The following is a 24,429-nucleotide window of genomic DNA, read 5'->3' on the forward strand; positions in this document are numbered from 1 at the left end:
TGCACTGGTCTCTGACGGTCAATGTCTTTACTTCTAAAGCATACATTGGACTCACTATATATTAACATCAAAAGTGGCTATCTAAAATGGAGTCATTCTTTTTAAAAATCCAAATCCTCACATTTTTATATAATCCAAAATGACATGAAATTAAACTCTACAGTGTTATGAATAGTATAACAAACTGCTTTCAGAAAGCAAAATGAAAGGAAAAGAATTAGCAGTTGGGACGGTTGTAGGCCTGGGTTCTGTGTCTTTTGAGGCATTGTGACAGAGAGCCAGCACCAAGGGGAAGGACCAGCCCCTCCCTGTGGCCACAGGAAGGAACTCAGTCAGACAGAGGAGGTGGACTTGGCTGGTCAGCCTTACGGTGACAGAGAAGCACGGTGGCATCTCCCTGCCCCTCGGGGCCCTTGGTGTGTCCACTGATTAGTCTTCTTTCAAGACCAGGGAGGGGTGGGGCTGGAAGAGGGCAGGGGATAGAGCAGGGTTAAAAATGATTATTTAATAATAAAGGTCCTTCTGGGCTTCCTAAGGAGGGCCGTGGCCACCCAGCGATGTTGGTCAACTCCATCCGCCAGGTCCCCCACAGGCTTCCGTAACCCACTTGCTCCTTCTGCTCCCTATGACCAGGACACCCTCTGCTCCATGAGCCTCATGGGCAGCCAGAGACCCAGGGGGACTCTAGGAGGACCCAAAGGACACTCTGGCCTTTGAAGTAGCTGGATGTTGTCCAGAACATCTTGGCAGCACCAGACCCCTGGGGTCCAGGCCAGCAGCCACACTGATGTAGGGAGGGTACTGGGGGGTCCCCACCCTGGCCTGGTCTTGGCTCTGAAGCAGGACTGGGGTGAGCTGACTGGGGCTGTGCCCCAAGCCCCTGACGCTTTGGTTCACACAATTCAGGGGAGGATACTTGTTCGCATCTGCTGGGGAGATCCTAGGCCTGGTCCTACTTCCTCCCAGCCTCAGGTGGGCTAACGATCCCTGCCTTTCACACCAGCAGTTCTGTCTGCTGAGAGCACACCACATTCCCCACCACACCTAGGAACCGCACTACAAAGGTGGGAGAAGCGCTTCCAAAACCAGAGGATTTGCCCTTAGCACAGACAGGCTGCTTTTCCTCCTGTCCCCAGGGATGGCACTGTCCCTTGGCTGACGGTGTCACAGGAACTTCTCAGCTTCCCCCCTTCCCCCTGAGCCCACTGGTCTCCAGGCAGACCCAGCCCCAAGACCCACCCTGCACATCTCCCCTGCCAGAAACCTGGGGACACATGACCCCTGGCTAGAGCAGACAGAGAGGGCTGTGACTCACCCTCTGCCCTCCCAGTCCCCAGGACTACGTCTTAAAGCTGGTCTTCTCCTCAACACAGCAACTGATGCCTCACACCTAGCCCACCTCTGGGATCCCAGCCCCACCATGAACCTCCGCTTTCATAACCTATGTGGCTGCTAATTAGGTTGAAAGATACGGGAAGGCTGGGCTGGCATCACACCCTCCTTAGGGCAGGAGAGGCCGCTTGATTTCCAACCTGGTTCCAGTGCCCCGGAAATAAGGGGGGCTGATGGCTCTCAAGAAAGCGAATCTTGTGATGGGAAAGAGGCTTGTGGAATCAGGATGGGCCACAGCAATCTGGCTGCCCGCACTGCCTGCTGGTGCCAGGAGTACGAGCACCACACCCTCTCCCTGCCTCGTACCCCTGTGTCCTCACTCCCGAGGTCTCAGAACACCGAGCTGGGTGGGGCCTTCGGTGCAAGGCAGCTGTGAGGAGCTAGGCTGCGTGAGGCCTGCGGGGCCCACGGCGCCGACTCAGGTCAGGCTGGTAGGGGCCACAGCCGCAGACTCAGGGCAGGCAGGCGGCTACCTGGTAGGCGCCCTCTGCTGCGGCGGCGGCGGCACTATGCTGCGCGCTGTGCTCCTGCAACAAGGCCACGTCTAGGAAGCGCTCCCCGCACCATACGCACTTGAACTGCTGCTCGCGGGCGTGCACGCCCTGGTGCTTGTTGAGATGCTCCCGCTGCTTGAAGGCCTTGTCACAGTTGGGGCACTTGTAGGGCTTCTCGCCCGTGTGTACCCGCCGGTGCCGCTGCAGGTCTGACGCGTACTTGAAGCGTTTCTCGCAGTCTGGGCACTTGAGTGGCTTCTCACGGGCCGGGTCGCAGCGGTGCTGCACGAACTCAGAAGAGGAGAAGAAGCGGCGTTCGCACAGCGTGCAGCGCAGGGGCTTCTCCGCCGCCGCACAGTGGGCCAGCTGGTGCTTCTGCAGGGCCGACGCCCGCTTGTAGGCCTTGTTGCACACAGGGCACTTGAAGGGCCGCTCGGCCGCGCCGGGCAGGCACTTGTGCCGCAGCAGCTCGGCAGACTGGTCAAAGCCCTTCTGGCACACGGGGCACTTGAAGAGAGTCTCGAGGGTGTGCACGTGCTGGTGGTAGAGCAGGTGGCTGGGCTGCCCAAAGCCCTTCTCACACAGGCCGCATTTGAAGGGTTCCTCGGTCTTGTGCGTGCGCCGGTGCCGCATCAGTGCGTACTGCTGCTTGAAGCCCATGGGGCACAGGTCGCACTTGAAGGGCCGCTCAGCGCTGTGTGTGCGCTCATGCTGCCGCAGGTCCGAAGGCCGCTTGAAGGCCTTCTGGCACTCACCGCAGCGGAAGGGCCGCTCCCCGCTTGGCGTGCACGGGTGCTGCAGCAGCTCCGACGACTCCTTGAAATGCAACTCGCACACGTTGCAGCGGAACAGGTGGTGCTCGCCCGAGTGCGCATACATGTGGCGCACCAGGTGAGAGCGGTGTTTGAAGGTCTTCTCGCAGACTGCGCACTTGTAGGGCCGCTCAGAGCTGTGCGTGCGCTTGTGGTGCACCAGGTGCGACGACTGACTGAAGCTCTTGTCACACAGCGTGCACTTGTAGGGCTTCTCACCGGTGTGGATCCGCTCATGCCGAGAGAGCTCCGACAGGTGCTTGAAGGGCTTTTGGCAGATGGGGCAGCTGTAGGGCTTGTCAGCCTGTTCAGCAGGGGTGACAGTGGAAGGTGGGGGTGCTGCAGGAAGCGATGGGGCGGCAGTGGTGGCCGGCTCCGCTGCCTCGGCTGGCTTGTAGGTCTTCTCACAGATGGAACACTTTACCAGGCCACTGTGGGAGCTATGGTGCTGCGCCAGTGAGGTGAGTAGTGAGAAGCCCATCTTGCAGACCCCACAGACAAAGGGCTTCTGTTCAGTCTGCACGCACTGGTGCTCCAGCAGGTCAGTGGCCTGGTGGAAGATTTTGAGACACTGTGTGCACTGGAATGAGCGGTCATGGCCCGCCAGACACTGGTGCTCATGCGGACTGGACAGGTGCGCCAGGTCGTGACCACACACACCACATTTGGGGCCTGGCTCTCCTGCTGCCTGCAGGGGCGCATGTTGTGGGGGCTGCAGGCCCGGGTCTGGCTGCAGGAGGATGCCATAGACGGCACAGCCCAGGGGGTTCTCCGCCGTGCCCGGGGGCAGTGTGTGCTCCGCCAGGGCTGGCGGTGGCTCTGCATGGTGCTGAGGTTGCGGTGGCTGTGGCTGCTGTGGCTGCGTCTGTGGCGGCTGTTGCCAGCTTTCTGACATGCTTGGGAAGATGAAACAGGGTTTGGAGAGTAATGGCTTCAGTTTCCCGCTTCACGTGACCCAATCCAGAGAGAGAAGCTGCCCGATCACAGAGATGGACAAGGACCTCAGACAAGGCACAGAAGAGGAGCTGGTCACACAGCCCGAGTCAGTAACCAAGCGAACAAACTACAAGGCTCTGCCTGCAGGACATGGGGGGCTTTTCAAGGGAGGGTCCCAGCAGTACCGGGGAGGCTCTGCCTTCCCCAGTGATCTGTTCTGTAGAGAAGAGAGAAAGTATGAGATTGAGGAAGGGACAAGCAGCAGTTTCCTGGGCCCTCTCCCTGTCCTGCCCGCACTCACCACACCATCACAAACCACGCATCGGGTAAGGCAGGTGCTCAGGGCTGCAGAACTCCTCCCTTCTTAGGCGATCAGAGAGGTCTGCAGCCAGCTCAGCTCCTCCAGGCAGTGGAAATGGCAGTGGCCTCCACTCCCACCCACCTCAGTGCCCCGCCCCTGGGCCAGGATATCCCAGCCTCCACAAGTCCCCTCCAGCTTCCTGCCAACCCTTTAGCTGAGACTCACAGGTGAGAGTCTGGGGTTATCTGCCTACAATACAGAATCCTCCTTGAGGCCCGCAGCTCCTCTTTTGTCACTACCCTGAGTCTCAATCCGGGACACCACTACTTACACCTGAGGAGGCCAGACCCCCCAGGTCTGACAGCCCAGTGGCAAATGGCCTCTGACAGTAGATATTTAGGACAACTTCATGGAACCAAGGACCATTTCAAAAACCCTCACCTATCAGGGACTGACCACACCCCCTCAACTATCCCTGACCACAGCCCATTCTCTCCCCACATGACAGGATGGTGGCCCTGCAGAGACCAGAACCCATAGGTGATGGGGGCTAGATGACAGGGCCACAGAACCACCCAGGCTTGATGTCCACACAGCAGAACTTCCTCACTCTAGTTTTCTCCCAGAACTCACTCTCTCTCTCTCTCTCTCTCTCACACACACACACACACACATACACACACACAAAGTCCTAAATCCTCTGAATCTCATAGTGTCAAGGCCTGCAGGAAAATGTAAGAAACTGCACTGGTTTGCCTTGGCAATGCAGGATGCAGCACGCTAACCACAGAGCATTTCTCATCACCTCTCTAGAGATAACTCCATTCTCTTACTCCAAGCCTATAACATTCTGGGTAATTGTTGGAAGGTAAAGCCCACCCAGCCCAGGCAAATCTCTAACTCACCACTTTGTGGCAGCATAAGGTAATGCCAGCGAGAGGGAGGAACTTTCAGAGTCAGATGCAACCCACTTCCAGGTTCCCAGCTCATCTGCCTCTTACATTTAAAAGTTTGTAAGTTTTCTCCTGAGCAGAGGAAGAAGGAAGGAGAAGCGTTCACAGGCCAGCCTGGCCTCTAACTGCTCTGCCAAAGAAATGTAAGAGTCAGGCTAAACGCTGTCATCCTCAGCATCTTCCGGAAGGGAGGGAGGAGAGGAGCGGCTGCTCTGGGTGGAGGCAGCAGGTTGCTTGAGCAAGCAGGTACCACTCGGTTCTCTAAGCCTTCCTGGGACAGAGAGGGGGAAGGTGGGCTTCTCTGAGCGCCTCTAGGTCCGTTGTGCCAACCCACTGTTTTGTTTGCTTTTTCTGGCATGAATGGCTGTCAGACAGTGTCCCCTGGCTTGGCCTGCAGCTCCCCCTGGCCACCCCAGCCCTCCTGCAGCAAGGTGCAGCCAGGAAGCCTCTGTGATCACTCCGCAAAGGGGAGAGAGGAGGCGAGGAGAGGCAGGGGAGGCCCCCCACCTGCGCCCCACCCCGGCTCTTCCTCCTCCCTGAGAAACCGAATGAAAGCCGATCACCTCCCGCCGGCCCTGCCTGCAGGCCCAGCTGGGCTGCGTCCTGTCAGCCCTCGCCCGGGATGGCCCGGCCGCTGCGACCCGAGGGCGGGCCCCGAGGGCGGCCGGGCTGGAGAAAGGCCCCAGGGCTGCAGGCCGGGCTCAGGAAGCGGCTGCGCGTCGAGGCCCGGCCTGGGCCTCCCAGGAGCTCAAGAGGCCGCCGGGTCGCGGCGGAGGGGCGCGGGGGGGCGGCCGGGCCTGCAGAGGAAGGGGTGCGGCGGGCGCGGGGGTGGCCCCCAGATGCGGCCCCGGGCGCCCCGCCGCTCACCTGCTCCAGGCCGCCTGCAGGGCAGGCGCGGGGCGAGCGGCGACCAGCTGCTCTCTCGGCCGCCCCTTTATTCCGGCTCCATCCGCGGCGGCGCGGCCTACGCGCGCTGCCAATCCCCGGCCTCGCGTAGCGGCGGCGGCCGGACCGGGGGCGGGGGACGGGCTAGCGGCGGCCGGAACGGAGGAAGCGACGCGCGCTGCCGGAGTAGCGGGGCCGGGGCGAGGAGCGCTGGGAGGGCGGGCGGACGGACCGATGGCCTTGCGGAGACGGGCGGACGGGCGGGCGGCGCGGGGGCCAGGGAGGCGGGGCCGGGGGAGGAGCGGCATCCCGGGCGGCGGCGGCGAATGCGGGAGGAGCGGGCCGCGCGGAGCGAGGCCGCCCCCTGCCGGGGACCCCGCGGCCGGGCCAGGTCGGACAAGCCGGGTGCTCCGGACGGTTCTCGAGTCGACAGGCCTGGGCGCCTGGGCTAACCGTGGAAGGGAGCTCTGCTTCCGGCCACCCCACTCAGGCTTAAGGGAGGGGGCTCCCGGTGACCGCCCTCGGCCCGGCTCTGCGCAGGAGAGGAGAGGCCTCCTAGAGCCTCTGGTCTTACACTATTGACCCGCCCCTAACTGCTCAACTTGGCTCTTACGGGCTCCGACTTTGGGCTGGTTTGAGGAGGGGGCTCCAGGACCTCTGATCCTGGCCGGGCTTGGGGCAGGCGGGGGTCTACCGCTGGGTCTAGTGCGCTGACCCGGGACCGTCGTGTCTGGGATGTCTGGTCCCAGGTAGCTGCAGAAAGAGCAGCGGGCAGAAAGGTGAGGGCCCTGAGCGATCTGTGAAATGGGTACACAAAGGCTAGCGGGTGCCGGGAGGCTGCAGGTGGCCAGAGCCGCGTGCTCAGCCTGCAGGCAGCGTGGAGTCGGTGGGCTGAATCTTGGTCCCTGTCCTGCCGGGTTCCGCCCCTCCCGACCCCGCCCCGAGGCGGTGCCAGCCCAGGCCCCGCCCCTGGGAGGGCGCTTCCGGCACAGCGGAACTCCGGGTGCCGGGTGAGGCTGCTCGTGGACCTGCTCTGTGGTCTTGGATGAGGCCCCATGAGCGCGGCGCCCCTGGTGGGCTACAGCAGCAGCGGCTCCGAGGATGAGTCCGAGGACGGGAGGCAGACCAGGCCGGGGAACGGGAGCCACCGTCGGTGAGGAGTGAGGAAGTCTCTCCGGAGGGCGCGCGCATTCACCCTGGACCCAGACGGGACCCGAGTGTCTGGGGGTGGAGTGGGAAGGGAGGGTGCGGGGCGGCTCCGGGAAAGGACAAGGGGACGCATGGAGAAAGGGGGATCCAGAAGGTACCCCCAGACAAAGCCCCAGAGTGGCCCCACCTGGTTAGGGCCAAGTTGGGAGGCCAGACCTGCGTTCCGGTCCAGCCTCCGCGCTGGCCCACTCTACCGCCCGGCACACATCCCTGTACCATCCTAGGTCCGTTTCCTGATTTGAACACAATTGCGATAGTAATACTTGCTAAAGTGTAGGGAGAGCCTTTTCATTCATCCAGTAAATATTCACTGAGCACCCACTCAGTGCCAGGCTGGGGTCTGGGAATTCAGCGGTGAACAAAACCATCGGCCTCTCTTACTTCCTGGGGCTTAGGTTCTTAAATGCTAGGCCTTATCTTTGCAGAGTGCTTTACAAGCCGTAGCTCAGTTGATCTCGCAATTGCTCTATCAGATAGACATATACCTTCAGATGAGGCATTTGAGGCCCAGAAAGGGGACATAACTTGCCCAAGATCACAGAGCTAGAAAGTGCCACTCCAGCCTGTCCAGCTTGGGAATGTGACCCCTGAACCACATTGCTGTATGCCCTGTTGTTTCCCATGGGGACCTCGTGCCCCAGAGTTGGAGACCCCAATGAGACAATACTGGAGAAACAATTTTGCTATCTAGAAGCTGCTTCCAGCACCAGGCTGGAAACACACCCTCAGAGCCACCATATATAAGGGGTTACAACTTTTGTGGTATGTACAAAGGTAGAGAATGCTGAGAGGATAAATGTGGCCATTTTTCTTTTTTTCTTTTGCAGTGGCCAGAGCCCCCTTCCCAGGCAGAGATTTCCAGTACCTGACAGTGTGCTGAACATGTTCCCGGGCACCGAGGAGGGGCCTGAAGATGACAGCACAAAACACGGGGGACGGGTGCGCACCTTCCCCCACGAGCGGGGCAACTGGGCCACCCACGTCTATGTACCATGTGAGTGATGTGTAAAAGGAAAGTGGCCAAGACCCATAGACCCATAAGTGCCTCATGAAGGGTAGAATCTGGCCCCAACTAGGAAGAAACCAGAAACCTCTAACACTGGTTGTGGGAAAGTCATTGACTTAGCAGAGAAAGAGCAGGTTTCAAGAATTGGGGATTTTTATGTCATCTTGGTTTTGAATTCATAGCCTGAAATATGTATTACCTCTGGGTATAATATTCTCCCAGTTCATGAGGAGGTGACCAAAGGAGAATCTGGAGCAGGGTGTCAAGGTCATGCCAGGGCACAGCAGGCACTGTATTTCTGAGAGGGCCCTGGATACGCTGGGTGTGCAAGGTTCAAATCCCCCCCTAGCTCTGATCAGCAGGTGGCAGGCAGAAAATGCCCAGGCTTCAGAGTCAGACCTCACTCCGCTGCCCACTACTCTGGGTGCCCTTTATAAGATACTAGACTTCTCAGAGCTTCCGTTTCTTCGTATCTAAAATGGGGGTAGCGCTGGCTAGACCAGGTAGCTCACGCCCATAATCTCAGCACTTTGAGAGGCGGAGGCAGGCAGATTACTTGAGCCCAGGCATTTGAGACCAGCCTGGGCAACATGGGGAAACCCTGTCTCTACCAAAAATACAAAAAAATTAGCCAGGCGTGGTGGCACACGCCTGTGGTCCCCACTACTTGGGAGGCTGAGGTGGGAGGATTGCTTGACCCTGGGAGTTAGAGATTGTGGGGTACCAAGATCGCTCCACTGCACTCCAGCCTGAGTGACAGAGTGAGACTCCATCTCAAATAAAATAAAATTAAAATAAATAAATAGATAAAATGGGAGAGTAGTAATACCAGTCTTCTAAGACTATCATGAAGATTAAATCAGATAATCTATGTCAAGTTCTTAGCAAAGTACACAGAGTAAGTTTAGGTCTTGAAACCTCCATTTCCCCATCTGCCCGAGGATGACATGATTCTCTATGCTGCCTATCCACCAGGGGATTTGGGCAAATTGAGTAGGATACTGGGTGTGAGAAGACTCTGGCTTTTTTTTTTTTTTTTTTTTTTTTTTTTTGAGACGGAATTTCGTTCTTGTCACCCAGCTGGAGTGCAATGGCACCATCTCGGCTCACTGCAATCTCCACCTCCTGGGTTCAAGCGATTCTCCTGCCTCAACCTCCCGAATAACTGGGAGTACAGGTGCCCGCCACCACCCCTGGCTAATTTTTGTATTTTTAGTAGAGACGGTGTTTAACCATGTTGGCCAGGCTAGTCTCGAGCTGCTGACCTCAGGTGATCCACCTGCTTCGGCCTCCCAGAGTGGTGGGATTACAGGCGTGAGCCACCATGCCCGGCTAAGAAGACATGCAGCTGCAGTCACATATTTGGTAAATAGACAAATAATATGTGAACATACAAGGGTGGTCATTGTGGTGTTCTTTGTGAAAAATTGGAATCATGCTAAATGTCTATCAATAGTAGACTGATTAGAGAAATGCTAATCTATTCTGATTAATAGATTACTATGGAGCTCTAATAATGAACTTGACCTCTCTATACTGAGGGGAAAGATGTCCAACATGTAATGTTATATGTAGAAACTAGTTCCAGAACTGTTTAAATGGTATACTCTCTGTTTTTTTTTTTAAAACAAATAAGATATATAAATTAGTATATGCATATGGAAATAGGCACCAAAGTTTAACAGTAGTTATCTCTAGGGTAGTTGGTGTTGAAAGGGGGGGTATATGCCACTAGGGGAGAGGTCAAGATGATCCCACACTTTAGGGTGTAGGAGAAAATCATTAGAACTTTTAAATGTATTTCTTTTTATCTCATCTCTTTATATTTCTGTTTTTGAGAGTGCACATTTTATAACATATAATTTTACAGAGTAGCACACACTTGTAATTCATAAATATATATTTATTAGAGTATACATGCAAACTTGTTTTACTAATGGGCTATGTGATCACAGTAGTTTGGAGACCATTGCTTTAGGTGACAATTTCAGGGGCTCCTGCTTTTTCCTTTGCATTTTTTTAAACATTTTTTGTCTTAATAGACTTCGTTTGTTTGAGACAGAGTCTTGCTCTGTCACCCAGACTGGAGTGCAGTGGCACAATCTCGGCTAACTGCTACCTCTGCCTCCTAGGTTCAAGCGATTCTCTTGCCTCAGCCTCCTGAGTAGCTGGGACTATAGGCATGCACCACCATGCCCAGCTAATTTTTTGTATTTTAGTGGAGATGGGGTTTCACCATGTTGCCCAGGCTGGTCTCAAACTCCTGAGCTCAGCCCATCCACCCACCTCAGCCTCCCAAAGTGCTAGGATTACAGGCATCAGCCACGGTGCTAGGATTACAGGCATCAGCCACGGTGCCCAGCCTAGACTTTATTTTTTAAAGCAGTTTTAGATTCACAGCAAAATTGAGCAGAAGGTACAGAGATTTCCTCTATACCCTGTACCCCCACACAGGTGTAGTCTCTCTTTTTATCAATACCCCCCACCAGATTGGTACATTTGTCACAATTGATGAACCTACATTGATGCACCATAGTCACCTAAAGTCCGTAGTTTACATTAGGAATGTACTGCTGGATTTTGTAATAAGAGTATGTTTAGTTTTGTAAGAAACCACTAAACTGTCCTCCACAGTGGTTGTACCGTTTTGCTTCCCATCAGCAATGAATAAAAGTACCTGTTGCTCCGCATCCTCGTCAGCATTTGGTATTGGCAGTGTTCTGGAGTTTAGCCATTCTAATAGGTGTGTAGTAATATGTCACTGTTGTCTGTTAATTTGCATTTCCCTGATGACATATGATCCAGATCATCTTTTCATATGCTTTTTGCCATCTCTGTATCTTCCTCAGTGAGGTGTCTGTTAAGGTCTTTTGCCCACTTTTTAATCATTTTTGCTTATTAATACTGAGTTTTAAGAGTTCTTTATATTTGCGATAATAGTCCTTTATCAGATATGTCTTTTGCAAATACATTTTTTTCCCAGCCCGTAGCTTGCCTTTTCATTCTCTTGACGTTGTCTTTCACAGAGCAGAAGTTTTTAAGTTTAATGAAGTCCAGCTTATCAATTATTTCTTTCACGGATCTTGCCTTTGGTGTCATATCTAAAAAGTTATCACCAAACCCAAGATCATCTACATTTTTCTCCTATATTATCTTTCAGGAATCTTACAGTTTTGCATTTTACATTTAGTTCTGTGATCCATTTTGAGTTAATTTTTGTGAAAGGTGGAAGTTCTGTGTCTAGATTCCTTTTCTTATATATGGATATCCAGTTATTCCAGCACCACTGGTTGAAAAGACTATCTTTTTCATATTGTATTGTTTTTGCTCCTTTGCCAAAGATCAGTTGACTCTATTGATGTGGGTCTGTTTCTGGGTTCTCAATTCTGTTCCATTCATCTATTTGTTCACCAATACCACACTGTTTTGATTGCTGTAACTTTACATAGTAAGTCTCAAAGTTGGGTAGTTTCTGTCCTCCAAGTTTGTTCTTCTCCTTCAGTAATGTGTTGACTATTCTGGGCTTTTTTTGTGTGTGGGCAAGGAGGGAGGTTCTTTTTTTAGAGAGAGGGTCTCACTATATTGCCCAAGCTGGTCTTGAATTCCTGGGCTCAAGCAATCCTCTTGCCTCAGCCTCCCAAAGTGCTTGGATTACAGGGATGAGCCACAGCACTTGGCCTATTTTGGGTTTTTGCCTCTCCATGTACACCTTAAAATCTGTTTGTCAGTATCACCAAATAATTTGCTGGGATTTTGATTGGGATTGCATTGAATCTGTAGATCAAGTTGGGAAGAACTGACATCTTTACAATATTGAATCTTTCTATCTATAAACATGAAATATCTCTCCACTTATTTAGTTCTTCTTTGATTTCTTTCATCAGAGTTTTATAGTTTTCCTCATATAGATCTTATACTTATTTTGTTAGATTTATACTTAAGTATTTCATTTTGTGGGGGTGCTAAGGTAAACCCTGTATCTTTTATTTCAAATCCTACTTGTTCGTTGCTGGTGTATAGGAAAGCAAATATACAGAAATTTACTTTTGTATAGGAAAGCAAATATACAGAAATTGACTTTTGTATGTTAACTTTGTACACTGCAACCTTGCTATATAATTTATTACTTCCAGAAGATTTTTTTTTTTTTTTGTCAATTCTTTTGGATTTTCTCCATAGACAATCATGTCATCTATAAAGAAAAACACGCTGGGCATGGTGGCTCACACCTGTAATCCCAGCACTTTGGGAGGTCAAGGCAGACAGACAACCTGAGGTTGGGAGTTCAAGACCAGCCTGACCAACATGGAGAAACCCCATTTCTACTAAAAATACAAAATTAGCCAGCCGTGGTGGTGCATGCCTGTAATCCCAGCTACTCAGGAGGCTGAGGCAGAAGAAAGGCGGTGGTTGCGGTGAGCTGAGATTGCACCATTGTACTCCAGCCTGGACAACAAGAGTGAAACTTCGTCTCAAAAAAAAAAAAAAAAAAAAAAAGGAAAAACAGGCCGGACGTGGTGGCTCACACCTGTAATCCCAGCACTTTGGGAGGCCAAGGCAGGTGGATTGCAAGGTCAGGAGTTCAAGACCAGCCCAGCCAACATGGCAAAACCCCGTCTCTACTAAAAATACAAAAATTAGCTGAGTGTGGTGGTGCATGCCTGTAATCCCAGCTACTCAGGAGGCTGAAGCAGGAGAATTGCTTGAACCCAGGAGGTGGAGGTTGCAGTGAGCCGAGATTATGTCACTGCACTCCATCCTGGGCGACAAAGCAAGACTCCGTCTTGGGGAGGGGGGAAAAAAAAAAGTCTTATTTCTTCTTTGCCTATCTGTATACCTTTTATTTCCTTTTCTTGTCTTATTGCATTAGCTAGGACTTCCAGTATGAGTTGAAAAGCCATAGTTGGAGGAGGCATCTTTACCTTGTTCCTGATCTTAGTGGGAAAGCTTTGGAGTTTCCCATCAGATAGCTATAGGTATTTTTAGACATTCTCTATCAAGTTGACAAAGTTCCTCTCTATTCCTAGATTTTTGGGAGTTTTTATCTTGAGTGGGCATTGGATTTTGTCAAATACTTTTTCTGTATCTATTGATAGGATTGTGTGATTTTTCTCCTTTAGCCTGTTGATTGGATGGATTACATTAATTGATTTTTGAATGTTGAGCCTGCTTTGAATACCTGGGATAAATCCCATTTAGTTGTGGAGCATTATTCTTTTTATAGGTTGTTGTATTCAATTTGCTAATATTTTCTTGAGAATCTTACATCTCTGTTCATGAGAGATATGGGTCTGTAGTTTTCTTGTAATGTCTTTTTCTGGTTTTGGTATGAGGATAAAGCTGGCCTCATGGAATAAGTCAGGAAGTATTCTCTCTGCTTTTGTCTTCTGAAAGACTGTAGATAATTGTTTTAATTTTTTCCTTAAATGTTCGGTGGGATTCTCTAGTAAACCAAACCCATCTGGGCCTGGAAGGTATTTTTTTTCCAGAGACACAGTCTCACTCTGTTGCCGAGGATGGAGTGCACTGGCATGATCTCGGCTCGCTGCAAACTCTGCCTCCCAGGTTCAAGCTATTCTTCTGCCTCAGCCTCCTGAGTAGCTGGGATTACAGGCACCTACCACCACGCCTGGCTAATTTTTGTACTTTTAGTAAAGATGTGTTTCACCATGTTGGCCAGGCTGTTCTCAAACTCCTGACCTCAGGTGATCCACCTGCCTCGGCCTCCCAAAGTGCTGGGATGACAGGTGTGAGCCGCAGAGCCCAGCCGGAAGGTAATTAATTATTTATTCAGGCTGGGTGCGGTGGCTCATGCCTGTCATCCCAGCACTTCTGGAGGCTGAGGCGGGTGGATCGCCTGAGCTCAGGAGTTTGAGACCAGCCTGGGCAACATGGTGAAACCATGTCTTTACTAAAAAAATACAAAAAAATTAGCCAGGTGTGGTGGCAGGTGCCTGTAAACCCAGCTACTTGGGAGACTGAGGCAGGAGAATTGCTTGAACCTGGGAGGCAGAGGTTGCAGTGAGCCAAAATTGTATCACTGTACTCCATCCTGGGCAAAAGAGCGAGACTCTGCCTCAAAAAAATATATATATATATGTGTGTGTATGTGTGTGTGTGTTCGATTTGTTTAATAGATTTAGGCCTATTTAGATTATTTCTTCTTTTGTGAGTTTTTGCAGATTGGGTCTTTCAAGGAATTGTTCCAGTTCATCTAGGTTATCAAATTTGTGGACATAAAGTTATTCATGCTATTATTTGATTATCCTTTTATTATTCATGGGATCTGTAATGATGTCCCATCTTTCATTACTGATTTTAGTAATTTGTGTGTCCTCTCTATTTTTCTCAGCCTGGCTAGAAACTTGTCGATTTACTAATCTTTTCAAACAACCAGCTTTTGGTTTTATTGATTTTCTTTATTGATTTCTTGTCTTCAATTTTATTGATTTCTTCTCTAATTTTAATTATTTCTTTACTTCTGCTTACTTTGGATTAAATTTGCTGTTCTTTTTCTACTTTCCTAAGATGAAACTTGGATGATTGACTTTAGACTTTCTCTCTTTTTTTTTTTTTCTTGTGAGGGAGCCTCGCTCTATCGCCTAGGCTGGAGTGCAGTGGTGCAATCTCTGCTCACTGCAACCTCCGCCTCCCAGGTTCAAGCGGTTCTCCTGTCTCAGCCTCCCGAGTAGCTGGGACTATAGGCACGCACCACCATGCCCAGCTAATTTTTGTATTTTTAGTAGAGATGGAGTTTCACCATATTGGTCAGGCTGGTCTCGAACTCCTGACCTCTGGCAATCCACCTGCCTTGGCCTCCCAAAGTGCTGGGATCACAGGCGTGAGCCACCATGCCCAGTCCAGATCTTCTTTTCTAATATATGTATTTGATGCTATAAATATTCTTCTAAGCACCTCTTACTGCATTCCACAAGTTTTGATAAGTTATGTTTTCATTTTTATTTTGTTCAAAATATTTATAAAGTTTTCTGGAGATTTCTTCTTTGATCCATGTGTTATTTAGAAGTGTGTTGTTTAACCTCCAAGTATTTGGAGATTTTCCAGCTGCATTTCTGTTACAGATTTTTAGTCTAATTTCATTGTGGCCTGAGATCAGACGTTGTATGGTTTCTAGTCTTTTATATTTAAAGGGTTCTGATGCATACTATTTTTCTTCAGATTGTATTTTTGCCCTCTAGTATGTCTTATAATTTTTCCTCGATAGCTGGACAGGAAGTACTATGTGAAAGGAACTGGTAAACAGGCCTGTATGAATGTAGTGGTGAGGTGCTGGGGGACAAGAATCATTTTGTACTCCTGTGACTGGGTCTCAATCTTTTGGTGAGCCGGTTCCTCTGGACTGGGAACTTCCCACATGCTTCTCAGAATTTTCCCCCTGTAGGTGGGACAGGATGGCCAGAAGGTGCTGCAGTTTGATATTTCACATCCCCCAGGTCAGTTATGAGTCTGATAAAACGCTTTCAGGTTAGGCTGTAATTAAATAAGTTTCTCCGGAGGGCAGACCTTGTTAAGAAAAACTGGATGCTCCCGGCTGGGCGCCGTAGCTCAGGCTTGTAATCCCAGCACTTTGGGAGGCTGAGGCAGGCAGATCATTTGAGGTCAGGAGTTGGAGACCAGCCTGACCAACATGGTGAAACCCTGTCTCTACTACAAATACAAAAAAATTAGCTGGGCATGGTGGTACATGCCTGTAGTCCCAGCTCCTTGGGAGGCTGAGGCGGGAGAATCGCTTGAACCCGGGAGGCAGAGGTTGCAGTGAGCAGAGATCGTGCCACTGCACTCCAGCCTGGGCAACAGAGTGAGACTCCGTCTCAAAGAAAAAAAAAGAAGTGGGGGAGAAAAACAGGATGCTCCTATATGTTTCCAAATGGTTGCCTTCCCCCTTCCCCAGCCAGAAGCACAGGATATTTTTTCCAGTATTCACTGCAATAACCTGGTAGACCTCTAGGAGGTAAACCTCACAAAAATGCGGGTGCCCCCACCGACAGAGTTCCCCTGGCGTTTTTAACTCAGATTTGTACATACTGAGTCTCCAGCAGGTTGCCGATTACAGCTCAGGTTTCCCTACCCTGCTGCTGGTTCCTGCAGAGCCTTCAGCTTGTTGTAGGTTTCTGCTCTGGTAATTTGTGAGTCTCTGTATTTGCCTGTTGGTCTCTCTGATTTTGGGGGCAGCAGTTTGCCCTGTGACCTCACGTCTCTTATGCAGTTAAGAATAGTTGTTGCTTTTTCAGTTTGTTCAGCGTTTTGCTTGTTGTTAGGATGAGGTGGCGACTTCTAAGCATCTTACATGCTGGACCGGAGAAACTGGAAGTCTCCTGCTTATTGCTTATTAATTTCAATTTTTTGCTATGAGCGTGTGTTATTTCTATAACCAGAAACACCTATTTTTTAAAGAAAAAATAACAAAACTTTAAATTTTTTTATTTTTAATTTTTTGGGTACATTGTAGGTATATGTATGTATTGAGTACATGAGCTATTTTGGTACAGGTATGCAATGTGTAATTATCCCATCAGGGTAAATGGATCACCATCACCTCAAGGATTCATCATTTCTTTGTGTTATGAACATTCCAGTTATACTCCCTTATTCTAAAATGTACAAAAAATGATTGCTGCGTGTAGTCACCTGTTGTGCTATCAAATACTAGATCTTATTTATTGTATTTAACTATATTTTTGTACCCATCAGCCATCCTCATTCTTCACCCTACCTGCCCCACCCCCACTATCCTTCCCAGCCTCTGGTAACCATCCTTCTGCTGTCTCCGTGTGTTCAATTGTTTTAATTTTTAGCTTCCACAGATGAGTGAGAACATGGAAAATTTGTCTTTCTGTGCCTGTCTTATTTCATGTAACATCATGTCCTCCAGTTCCCATCCGTATTGTTGCAGATGACAGGATCTCATTCTTTTTTTGTGGCTGAACAGTACTCCATGTTGTATATGTGCCACATTTTCTTTATCCATTGTCTGTTGATGGACACTTAGGTTAATTCCAAATCCTGCCTATTGTGAATAGTGCTGCAATACACATGGGAGTGCAGATACCTCTTCGAGATACTGATTTCCTTTCTTTTGGGTACAAACCCAGCAGTGGAATTTCTGGGTCATATGGTATTTCTATTTTGTTTTTTGAGGAACCTCCATACTGTTCTCTATAATGGCTGTACTAATTTACATTCCCACCAACAGTGTTTCTCTACATCCTCACCAGCATTTATTATTGCCTGTCTTGAATAAAAGCCGTTTTAACTAGGGTGAGATGATAGCTAGTTATAGTTTTAATTTGCATGCCTCTGATGATCAATGATATTGAACACATTTTCATATGCCTGTTTGCCATTTATATGTCTTCTTTTGAGAGATTATCTATTCAGATATTTTGCCCATTTTTAAATTGGATTATTAGATTTTTTTTTCCTATAGAGTTGTTTGAGCTCCTTATATATTCTGGTTATTAATCTCTTATCAGATGGATAGTTTGCCAGTATTTTCTCCCATTCTGTGGGTTGTCTCTTCACTTTGTTGTTTCCTTTGCTGTTCAGAAGCTTTTTAATTTGATATGATCCCTTGTGTCCATTTTTGCTTTGGTTGCCTGTGCTTGTGGGGAATTACTTAAGAAATCTTTGCCCAGACTAATGTCCTGGAGAGTTTCTCCAATGTGTAGTAGTTTCATAGTTTGAGGTCTTAGATTTAAGTCTCTAATCCATTTTGATTTGATTTTTGTATATGGCGAAAGATAGAGGCCTAATTTCATTCTTCTGCATGTGGATATCCAGTTTTCCCTTTTATTGAAGAAACTATCTTTTTTCAGTGTATATTCTTGGCACCTTTGTTGAAAATGAGTTCAGAGTAGATGTATGGATTTATTTCTGGGTTCTTTATTCTGTTATATTGGTCTGTGTGTCTGTTTTTAGGCCAGTACCAGGCTGTTTTGGTTACTATAGCTCTGTAGTATAATCTGAGGTAATGTGATTCCTCCAGTTTTGTTCTTTTTGCTCAGGATGGCTTTGACTATTCTGGGGTCTTTTGTGGTTTTATATAAATTTTTAGATTATCTTTTCTATTTCTGTGAAGAATGTCATGGGTATTTTGATAGAGATTATATTGAATGTGTAGATGGCTTTAGAGAGTATGGACATTTTAACACTATTGATTATTCCAATCCATTGACATGGAATATCATTTCATTTCTTTGTATCCTCTTCAATTTCTTGTGTCAGTGTTTTATAGTTTTCATTGTAGAGATCTTTCACTTCTTGTTAAGTTTATTCCTAGGTATTTTATTTTATTTGTAGCTATTGCAATTGGGATTGCTTTCTTGATTTCTTTTTCAGATTGTTCATTGTTGGCATGTAGATATGCTACTGATTTTTGTATGCTGATTTTGTATCCTGCAACTTTATTAAATTTATCAGTTCTAATAGTTTTTTGGTGGAGTCTTTAGGCTTTTCCAAATATAAGATCAGGCCAGGCGCAGTAGCTCACGCCTGTAATCCCAGCACTTTGGGAGGCCAAGGTGGGCAGATCACTTGATGTCAGGAGTTCAAGACCACCAGCCTGGCCAACATGGTGAAAACATATCTGTACTAAAAATAGAAAAACTAGCCAGACGTGGTGGCACACACTTGTAGTCCCAGCTACTCAGGAGGCTGAGGCAGGAGAATTGCTTGAACCTGGGAGGCAGACGTTGCAGTGAGCTGAGATCAAGCCACTGCACTCCAGCCTGGGCAACAGAGTAAGACTCTCAAAAAAACAAAAACAAGCAAAAAAGACAAATAGATCATATCATCCTCAAGCAGGATAATTTTACTTATTCCTTTCCAATTTGAATGCCTTTTGTTTCTTTCACTTGTCTGATTGTTCTAGCTGGGACTTCCCAGAAATGCCTATTAAAATACTATTAGAAGTGGCTCATGCCTGTAATCCCAGCACTTTGGGAGGCTGAGGCAGGTGGATCACCTGAAGTCTGGAGTTCGAGTCCAGCCTGACCAACATGGTGAAACCCCGTCTCTACTGAAAATATAAAAACTAGCTGGGTGTGGTGGTGGGCACCTGTAATCCCAGCTACTCGGGAGGCTGAGGCAGGAGAATTGCTTGAACTTAGGAGACGGAGTTTGCAGTGAGCCAACATGGTGTCGCTGTACTCCAACCTCTGCGACAGAGTGAGACTCCGTCTAAAAAAATAAATAAAATAAAATAAAATTATATTAGAAGACATAGACATAGACTGCTGTCCAAGTAATTTTCTCCCCAAACGCAGAGTAATAAGGACCTCCGTCTGCCTTCTGGGCTTCTTCATTCAGCCATGGCACCTTGGCTGAGAGAACGGCCCGCCCTCTTTACTCTTCTCCTCCAGATGAAGCCAAGGAGGAGTTCCTGGATCTGCTTGACGTGTTGCTCCCCCATGCCCAGACATATGTCCCCCGCCTGGTAAGGATGGAAGCGTTCCACCTCAGCCTGTCCCAGAGTGTGGTTCTGCGCCACCACTGGATCCTCCCCTTTGTGCAGGCTCTGAAAGCCCGCATGGCCTCCTTCCAGAGGTGAGTACTTCCCTCTGCCGCTCCGCTCCCTCCCCTCCACGGCTTCTCCTCCTCTCCTGAGCTACTGCGGGCATTACCCCAGCAGGCAGGCCAGACCTAAAGATAGAACACGGCCCCTCTCCTGGGGCTGCCTGCTCTACTTCTTGTCCTGCATGACCTTGGGCATGCCGTGGAAGCTCTTGACACCCCTGATGCCTTATCTGCTCTGTAGGAAAAGCCAGCTGTTTTTCTGTAAGCCCTCGCTCAGTATTTCCAGCACTTCTGTGACCAGATGTGTGGAGTTTTTTTCCGCACCAGCAAATTATCCAACTCTACAGACACCCACTGGGTGTCCTATAATCGAACTCAATTCTGACACTAATAACCCAGGGTTAGTGCAGACTTCATAGGCTAAGGGCTCAGTCCCACAAGACTGCGCTCCATGTCAGACACCATCTGCAGTGTTGAGCTCTCAGGTTACCCACAACATCTGTCTGGATTTCACTACAAATCAGAGATTCTATGGACCCCCTCCTCAGGTTTGATCATTTGCTAGAATGGCTCACAGAATTCAGACAAACAGTCCACTTACTAGGTTGCCAGTTTATTACAAAGGATGTATTAAAGGATACACATGAACAGCCACATGAAGAGAGAGGTAGGGTGAGGTCTGGAAGGGTCCCGAGCATGGGAGCTTCTGACCCTGTGGAGTTGGGGGTGAGCCACCCTTCCAGCACATGGGTGCCTTCTTATTCACCAAGGGAAGCTCCTCAAACCTTGCAGTTCCAAATTTTTACAGAGGCTTCATCATCTCGGCATGATGGATTATTAACTCAGTCTCTAGCTTCCCTCCCATCCCAGGAGGATAGGGGGTGGGGCTGAAAGTTTCTGGCTTCTCATCATGCCTTGCTCTTTCTGTGATCGGCCCCCATCCAGGAGGCCACTGAGAGTTGCCTCATCAGAACCAAAGATGCTCCTGTCACCCAGGAAATTCCAAAAGATTTAGGAGTTCTGTGTCAGGAGCCAGGGTCACAGACCAGCTAATAGAACAAAAGATGCTCCTAGCACCCCCACTGCTTAGGAAATGACATAGGTTTTAGGATCTCTGTGTCAGGAACTGGAGGCTGAGACCAACACATACGTTATCATTTCACAATAATAGGTCAAACAGGTCATGGCAGTGGTGGGGGCTACCTCACTGGGGGCTTGTGGGGGTGAAAGGAGATCATGGGTGCCCTCAGCACACCACTTGGGCGAAGGCTTAGTACCAGACCCCACTTCTGATTTTGTCTGCCAACCTGGGGCTTTTTTTCCCCCTTACCTATTGCGTTATTTTGTAACTCTTTTCCTACCAGCAATGCATCTCCTGCTAGACTGGTCCAGATCAAAATCCTGCTCTTTCACTGAGGCTCTGCCGGTCGGCATCTCCTGCAGAATCCCTCCATCCAGAGATGAGTCGGTCCTGTGGTTGTTTACCCCTCGTGGTCATTTCACTCACCCTTATATGCAGTCATTCCTGTGTCCATCTTCCCTCCTGGAAGCCACGTTCCTCCAGGCCAGGACTGTGGCCTCTCTCTCAATTACCCCACAGCTTTTCCCTAGTGCTCTGCTCACAGAGACACCAAATAGATGCTTGTGGAGTCATGAGGCGGGAATGAGGGAACCCAGAGAATATCTTTCTGGATCCTCTACTGTTGGTACTAGAAGGAGCCTAAGAAGCCACCCAGCTGGTGGTTTTCTGACCCTGCCTTTATCAGCAGAGCCTTTTTTCAAATGAGGTGTTGCACAAAAGCCTGGTGTGTGGCTGTGTAAAACAGAAATAAACAGTCTTCTAGCCAAAGCCCTACTCCCACAGTTCAGGGGACCATAGGCCCAGGAATTCCATAGGATGTCACTGCCCAGCTGGGAAACTTCTCAGTTAGTTGAACCCCTTCTGAAGGCCAGAGGAGGACAGGATTTGTCCCAATCCGGTCACTTGGCCGGGGAATCAGGACTCAAACTTATCTCTCAACCTAGTCTAGCCCTCTCCCTCTTTGGATTGTCATTATCAAATTGATTGAGCCGTATGTATATTATCAGGACTGTCTTAACCACAGGTACCAGAAACCCAACCCAAAGTGGCTTAAACCAAAGAGAAATTTATAGGCTGGTATAACTAAAAGATTCAGAGGTAGCACTGGCTCATGCATGAATGGACCGGGGTAACAAGATATCACATGGCACCTGACTGTCACCATCTCAGCTCTGTCCCCTTCCTTTGTCACAATGATGAAGCCACCGCATCTCCAGGCTGATGGTGTACCAGCCTGGAAAGACAACCTCCCTCTCTGATTAGCTTCAGCACAAGTCACAGAAATGACTGCCTGGTCTGACCCGGCTCCTGTGCGCTTTCTTTGGGAGTAAAGAGTTAACAGGCCCTTCCCCCTTGCACACAGAGTGCTTCCCTTATCCTGCAGAAGCAGCTTCCCTGGATGAAGGAGGAGAGCTAGTGCTGATGACTGGCACACTGCACCTGCGCTGGGAAGACGCGTGAACTGCGCCCCTGCAGGGACGCCACGGCCTAGGCTCCCCTGCATACAGTGGTTCCTTAACTGGGCACAAGTCCCGTGCTGGGACTTCTGAAAATTCTGCCTAAAGTCCATTGCAAGAAATTCTGATCCCTGTGGGATGTATATGTGGCTGGTTCCCTTGCTCACTGGGAGACTAGAAAACAGCACCTGGACCGGACCCCTGGGCTGGTTCCCTCTGAGGAAAGGATCTGTCACTGCTCTGTGTCACGAGTGAAGCCTGGCCAGGTGTGGTCTCTTCAACTTTGATCATCTGGTTGAGCCTAAGGTGACCAAGAGTGGGCGGTGCACCCCTGATTCTGTTGCTGTGACTGAGGAGATGCTAAGCTCTGCTTGGCCAGGCCTGGGCAGCCTGCCTCTGGAGTAGGGATGGAGAGCCATCTTGCAACAGGAGGTTACCAGGAGAAGGGGTGTTGGTTGGGCACAGACATCCAATGTCCACTCCAGGATGTTTGGGAGACACCTTGAGAACTCTTCCTAAAAGCTGCACTTAATTGAGCTCCTGGTGGTTCTGTGATCCCTTACATTTTCCCCAGAGGCGGAGAGTTGGCTGAATGACTTTTGCCCTTGGGCAGATTGTGAGACTCTCCCTAGCATGCTGGTATATTATGTTCCCTCAGATGGGGGTGAGCCCCTTGGCCTGGGGGCTGTAAAATGATCTGTTTCTGTGACGGGACTTTCTATGGTGAGATTGCTAGTGTCTCAGAGAACAAAGGACAGAACCAGTCCAAGTCAAAGCACTTACCTGGCTGAGCCTAACTCTTTCTGTGTTATTGATCTGAGGGGTGGGTGGGTGGGGGCATCTGTCTCGATTTCACACCAACAGAGACCTACTTCCCCTCACTAAAGGGTCGTAGGTGACAGCAAGGACTCTGGAAACAGGCAGACTGACTGTGCAAATCCTGGCTCACCAAATTCAGCTTCACCATGCCTCCGTTTATTTGTCTGTAAAATGGGCATAATTGTAGGCCTGCTCACAGAGTTGTGTGAGGATTCGAGAAACGGATGTGTGCAAAGGCTTGAGCTCAGCCCTGACACATGAAGAAATGTTCTTGTGATTGCTTAGATGAAATCGGAGTTGTCTATTTTTTTAAAAAACTGCAAGAAATGAATCAGCTGTTAATTGGTCCATTATCACCTACTTGATAAATAAGGCTTTCTCAGTTCCCATCAGTAAAGTTGAGATAGTCTCAAATTGTTTATCGAAATGAACTGCTATTAACAAAGTAAAATTTTTACTAGCACCTGGATGATGATGTATGTTACTCGGGCTGGGTGATTTCAACGTCTTGTCCAGCTCTAATGTTTTAGGATTCAGTATACTACCTGCATAATGGGGTGATAATATTAAGTGCAAAATGAGTTAACTATATTTTCAAAGTGCTGTTTGGTTTTTTTTTTAACATAAGCTATTTTTTCTGCTTTTTCTCTTATGATTTTTCCTGAAATATGGTCTTCTACCTTTCAGATTCTTCTTTACTGCCAACCAGGTAAAGATTTACACCAATCAAGAGAAAACCAGGTGCGTCTTCCCAACCCCCAGTCACTATTAGAGGAAGATTCTTTGGTGCAAAAATTGAGTGCTTTGTTTCTGGACTTATTTGTCCCGTTTTTTGTTTGCTTTTAACCAACTCAATGACTACAAAGGCAGCTATCCCCAAATCTGAACCTTTCATTAAGAAAAATAATTGGGAGATCCCAGGTGCAGTAGCACATGCCTGTAATTCCAGCACTTTGGGAGGCTGAAGCAGGTGCATAGCTTGAGCTCAGGAATTCCAGACCAGCCTGGGCAACATGGCCAAACCCTGTCTCTATGAAAAATACAAAAATTAGCTGAGTGTGGTGGTGTGTGCCTGTAGTTTCAGCTACTTGGGAGGCTGAGATGGGAGGATCGCTTGAGCCCTGGAGGTCAAGGCCACAGTGAGCCACGATTGCACCACTGCACTCCAGCCTGGGCAACAGAGTGAGACCCTGTCTCAAAAAAATAAATAAAAAGGCCAGGTGCGGTGGCTCACGCTTGTAATCCCAGCACTTTGAGAGGCCAAGGTGGGCAGATTACCTGAGGTCAGGAGTTCAAGACCAGCCTGCCCGACATGGCGAAACCCCATCTCTCCTAAAAATACAAAAAATTAGCTGGGTGTGGTGGCAGACGCCTGCAATCCCAGCTACTGGGGAGGCTGAGGCAGGAGAATCACTTGAACCCTAGAGGAGGAGGTTGCAGTGAGCCAAGATCATGCCACTGCACTCTATCCTGGGCGACAAGAGCGAAACTCTGTCTCAAAAATAAATAAATAAATAAATAAATAAATAAATAATGACTGGGGGAGTAT

At 49.1% G+C, this 24,429-nt stretch overlaps 2 protein-coding genes across 6 annotated transcripts in view; one reads left to right on the plus strand and one right to left on the minus strand.

Annotated features, from left to right (window-relative positions):
• On the minus strand, nt 1-5,279 carry ZNF319 (zinc finger protein 319). The gene is made up of 2 exons (XM_025370342.1): nt 4,841-5,279; nt 1-3,851 (listed from the first exon to the last, which is right to left on the minus strand). Exon 2 carries the CDS (start codon nt 3,591-3,593, stop codon nt 1,845-1,847), a length of 1,749 nt encoding a protein of 582 aa, XP_025226127.1. The 5' UTR covers nt 3,594-3,851; nt 4,841-5,279; the 3' UTR covers nt 1-1,844.
• Nucleotides 4,924-24,429, plus strand: part of USB1 (U6 snRNA biogenesis phosphodiesterase 1) — a 26,159-nt gene continuing 6,653 nt past the window's right edge. For 2 of the 5 annotated variants that reach the window (XM_025370343.1, XM_025370346.1), the window contains exons 1-4: nt 6,719-6,926; nt 7,810-7,976; nt 19,370-19,553; nt 23,568-23,621. In XM_025370343.1, the coding sequence (XP_025226128.1) occupies nt 6,829-6,926; nt 7,810-7,976; nt 19,370-19,553; nt 23,568-23,621 (503 nt within the window). In that variant the 5' untranslated portion in view covers nt 6,719-6,828. Of the gene's footprint in view, nt 5,032-6,718; nt 6,927-7,809; nt 7,977-19,369; nt 19,554-20,454; nt 20,480-23,567; nt 23,622-24,429 lie in introns of those variants that run through there. The other 3 variants (XM_025370347.1, XM_025370348.1, XM_025370345.1) reach the window with 3 other exon arrangements.

The sequence above is a fragment of the Theropithecus gelada genome, chromosome 20 (genome assembly GCF_003255815.1).
Source record: "Theropithecus gelada isolate Dixy chromosome 20, Tgel_1.0, whole genome shotgun sequence".
Taxonomy (NCBI): Eukaryota; Metazoa; Chordata; class Mammalia; order Primates; family Cercopithecidae; genus Theropithecus; species Theropithecus gelada.